Source organism: Phalaenopsis equestris, unplaced genomic scaffold (genome assembly GCF_001263595.1).
Source record: "Phalaenopsis equestris unplaced genomic scaffold, ASM126359v1 Scaffold000258, whole genome shotgun sequence".
Classification (NCBI taxonomy): domain Eukaryota; kingdom Viridiplantae; phylum Streptophyta; class Magnoliopsida; order Asparagales; family Orchidaceae; genus Phalaenopsis; species Phalaenopsis equestris.
Window position 1 is genome coordinate 1,536,361 of NW_018164700.1, and position 3,935 is coordinate 1,540,295.

At 35.4% G+C, this 3,935-nt stretch overlaps 1 protein-coding gene across 1 annotated transcript in view; it reads right to left on the reverse strand.

Moving 5' to 3' along the window:
• The window catches only part of LOC110024491 (carotenoid 9,10(9',10')-cleavage dioxygenase 1-like), a 43,097-nt gene extending 39,711 nt beyond the window's left edge, over nucleotides 1-3,386 (reverse strand). The window contains exons 1-2 of the mRNA XM_020724490.1: nucleotides 2,926-3,386; nucleotides 1,948-2,018 (exon numbers count right to left, since the gene is read on the reverse strand). Of these exons, the coding sequence (XP_020580149.1) occupies nucleotides 1,948-2,018; nucleotides 2,926-3,204 (350 nt within the window). The 5' untranslated portion in view covers nucleotides 3,205-3,386. The remainder of the gene's footprint in view (nucleotides 1-1,947; nucleotides 2,019-2,925) is intronic.
• Between the last annotated feature and the right edge of the window lie 549 nt (nucleotides 3,387-3,935).

The following is a 3,935-nucleotide window of genomic DNA, read 5'->3' on the forward strand; positions in this document are numbered from 1 at the left end:
CGGAAGATGGAGATGCCGATTGAGAATAGTCCCACAAGGCGGCAAACACAAGTTGCCAGCTTAGGAGCCAACAATGTATTGATTGGAGAAGATGAACAGAAGCTGGAATGTCAGACATAAGCTGCAGGTGCTGGCCAAAAGCTGTGAAAGCTGCTTAGTAAGGTGAGCCAGGCGGAGAAATCAACATAAGACTCAAGGGTGCCAGTTAGTGAAGGTCAGATTAATGGATAGATCAATTTAGGTGGCTAGCCAACGAGACATGTAAGATTGTTGGAGTTGGACTTGAACTGAACGCCCAAGTTTGGCTGATCCAACATGCATGGAGATGACTTATTCAAAGGATGTCAATTCTCTAACATGTGTACGACCTTAAATGCATGGAAAAGTTAAGCATCACAATTTCTCTTATTTTAAACTTTATAAGCATATCAATTCAAAAAGACAATGATGCTCAATCTTTAAAGATCTCAAATTCCAAAAAAAAATTAATTTTTGCATTCCCACTTCTTTTTAGAATATATACACTGTGTCACAGTTCTTTGCACAGATGTTGGCTCATCACTACTGAAATAGAACCAAAAAGAGGAGTCAAGAAGACTTCAAAAGCATTGTTGGGAATTAAGCGAACATCAAGAGGTGTAGAACAGGTAAAGTTGGCCAATACCAATGAGCTAATTCATGATCTTCAAGAAGCTGCCCCCTGCCCCAACGGACTTTTTTTCTTCTTATTTTTTAGCAATTAGAGGTATAGCTAGCAATGTATCCATTAATAAAGGTATCGAGACTTGTTGGTGATGGAAATGTTAGGCCATAAAGAATCTAATGGAGGCAGTTTATATTGCCATCCTTGAGATGGCAAATGAAATCACCGGACAAAGAAACATACACATCAAGGTGAGCCTGATGGCGGCAACTAGATTGGGTCTATTGAAAAATGTGGTCTTTAATAACCAAGTCTTCCTCGAATAGGTTTCTTATTGAGATTGAAGTAGGTAGATGAGGTCCCAACATGAATTATGTTATAAGATTGAACTAGGTACCTAGCGTCCAAGACCTATCCGGCATTTTGTCAAGCTCGGTTATGTATTATAATTGAACCAGGCATTTTGTGTACCAAACTTATTTAGAGGTTTTATTAATCTAGGTTATGGATAAGATTGAAGAAAGCATCTAGTGTCGTAAATCTCTCTTAAATTTTATAAACATGAGGTTTTTATTAGTGTTAAAGCAAGTATCCTTTGTCCAGGATTTTTCTCGGAATTTTTTCAAAACCTATGTCTCTCAAGAAGGAATATTTGTGAGACAAGCCATCTTATATTTGCAATTTTCGATGTAGAATAAGGTCTCTTCGGCTTTTTATGTTTTTATAATCAAGATTTGACTCAAAATTTCATACTCAACTTGAGTATGTCTAAGCACTAGAGTTTAAGTGACTCAAACCAAGCTCAGCATTACCAAAGTGAAACTAACATTCTAATTTTTGTGACCTAGACCAAGTTTAATAAGCTAAGCATAAAATTTGTGGCACCACATCATTTGGGTTTCGGAAATTGAATCTAACTTGATTGATTTCATGGTCCAAAACCAAGTTTGATGAAGCTATTATTTTGTGAATTGATCTCAACTCGAAGAATTAAATCGGAATCTTTATTAATTTGGGTTTTGGCAACAACATAGACCTAGCTTGATGAGCTAAACTAAAGCTGTAGCATATTTGGGCTTTGGTGAATCATACCCCACATGATGAGCCATACTAAAAGGGGAATTTGGGCTTTCAAACATGCATTCAATAATTGAAGGAATTTCAATAAACATCATCATTATCCTCATCCCAACTACATGGGGTTGGCTAAAAAACTCCAAGATCAAGCACAAAAATTTTATGCTTATCCAAGAAAAATAGATTTCGAAATAATATCAATTCATAATAGAGTTCGAAGGAATCACCAATGGTATCCAGCAACTGGTGGAAGCTTGGGATTAGGGCCAACTCTGACAAACTCACCATTCAAGCACACCTGCCAGGGAAAACAAAGAACTCTATCACTCATATTAAATGATGAGATAAAATTAAAATTGCACTCCATTTGCCAGGGAAAACAAAGAACTCTATCACTCATATTAGATGATGAGATAAAATTAAAATTGCACTCCATAAAAACTTAAGCTCTCAATATGCCAAATGTTAATGATCCAACCCATCTAACAAAGTCAACACTACATGCAAAACACGATAAGCTTTGGGAATGATTTGTATCATATTTTAGGCAGCATTTAAGTAAGATTTAGCTTAAATCTAGCAAAGTAGATTTTTCTGGAGTTCAATTCCTATTGTTTTGATAAGTACTATTTCAGCTCTATTATTAGTTGAACCCAAATTTTGTTAAATTCCACTATTTATGATATTTAACGGACTAAAAGGAATTTCTCCCTCTCACAAATTTTAAATATGAACAAATAATCAAACAAATTATTAAATTTTAGGAAGATTTAACAATTACCACACCAAAATGATTACAAGTTTCAATCCTCTCAAAATATACTCAATATGGACATGACCTACTAAATTGTGCTTCCCACCAAACATTCACTTAGTTTTAAAACCGTATGAGGAAGCAAGCAATGCAATTCTACAAAAGGGTTCTACTCTACTTATAGGGATAAAACGACCTACACAGTCCAATAAAAAGTTCAAAAATTTAATCTGATAAGAAGACTGTCCTCCACCTCCAACGCATTAAACCAAGTCCTCAACACAATTTAAGAGAAACATTTGTTTTACAAAAAATATCACAATAAAAGATTTTCAACAAATAAACTATGGGGAATTGAATCCATATTACTATTTACTGCAATAAAACTCTCTGTATCAAAACGACAACTACTGCTTATCAAATCAAAATTAGAAGCCATTTCAAAGCTCACCGGTAAGGATCCATGGACTGAGACGGCTGCGGAGGGTGGGGTTTCATCGCGGACGGGAGCGAAATTACCGGAGAGATAAAGGAGCGGCTTCGAGGAATCGTGCATAAGATAGACAATGAATCTCTCGAGAAAATCCACCGCCGACGAAACCAGTCCTTTCTTAGGCTTTGGCTGCACCGCAACCACTAAGTTCCGAGAGCTCTTCCCATCCGCCGCCTCCTCCCCCTCTGCTGTGAGTCGCTGCTTCTCCAGAGTCACCGCAGCGGCCAGTTCCCCCATTACTCCGGCGCCGCCTACTGACTGATCTCCCTCGGCGAGGCTGCCCCACCGTAAGCTCTCTGATTCCTCTTCGGAAGATGGCGAGGTTGTTGAGGTTCTACGGTACCTACAAGACCTGTCGAGAAACTACTGATGCCCTGCATGTGTGTCAGAATTATTCCTAAGATGCCATAAGGATTAGGATAGAGAAGATAATTGTCGTCAAATATTTTTAAATTTGTACTGATTTATATCTATTTTGTATTTTGTGCGCACCAAATTTATTTTTTTCAAATCGGGGCAATATGATAAAAAATTGTATAATAATAACCTTTTCCATGAAATGAGCAGTGCATAAAAGTCTTTACTCAAAGATTAGGGGTTCAAAAAAAGTTCGTTGCATCAATGAGTTTGTGTTCGATTCGTTCGATAAATAAACGAGACGAACGAGAACAATATTTTTTCGTTAGTTAAACGAATCAAACACGAATAGTGATCCGTTCGTTCGTGTTTGAATCGTTATTGTTCAAAATATAGAATAATTTAAAATAATTATATATATAAATTTTATGATATTTTTAAAAATTAAATTTTATAAATTATAATATATAATAAATTGATAATAATAATATATTAGTATATTGTGTTAGTAATATTCTAATATAGATATTATATATTTATATAATATAAGTTATATAATAAATATAATATATTATTTATATATATATTAATATTATGGATGTCAAAATGGC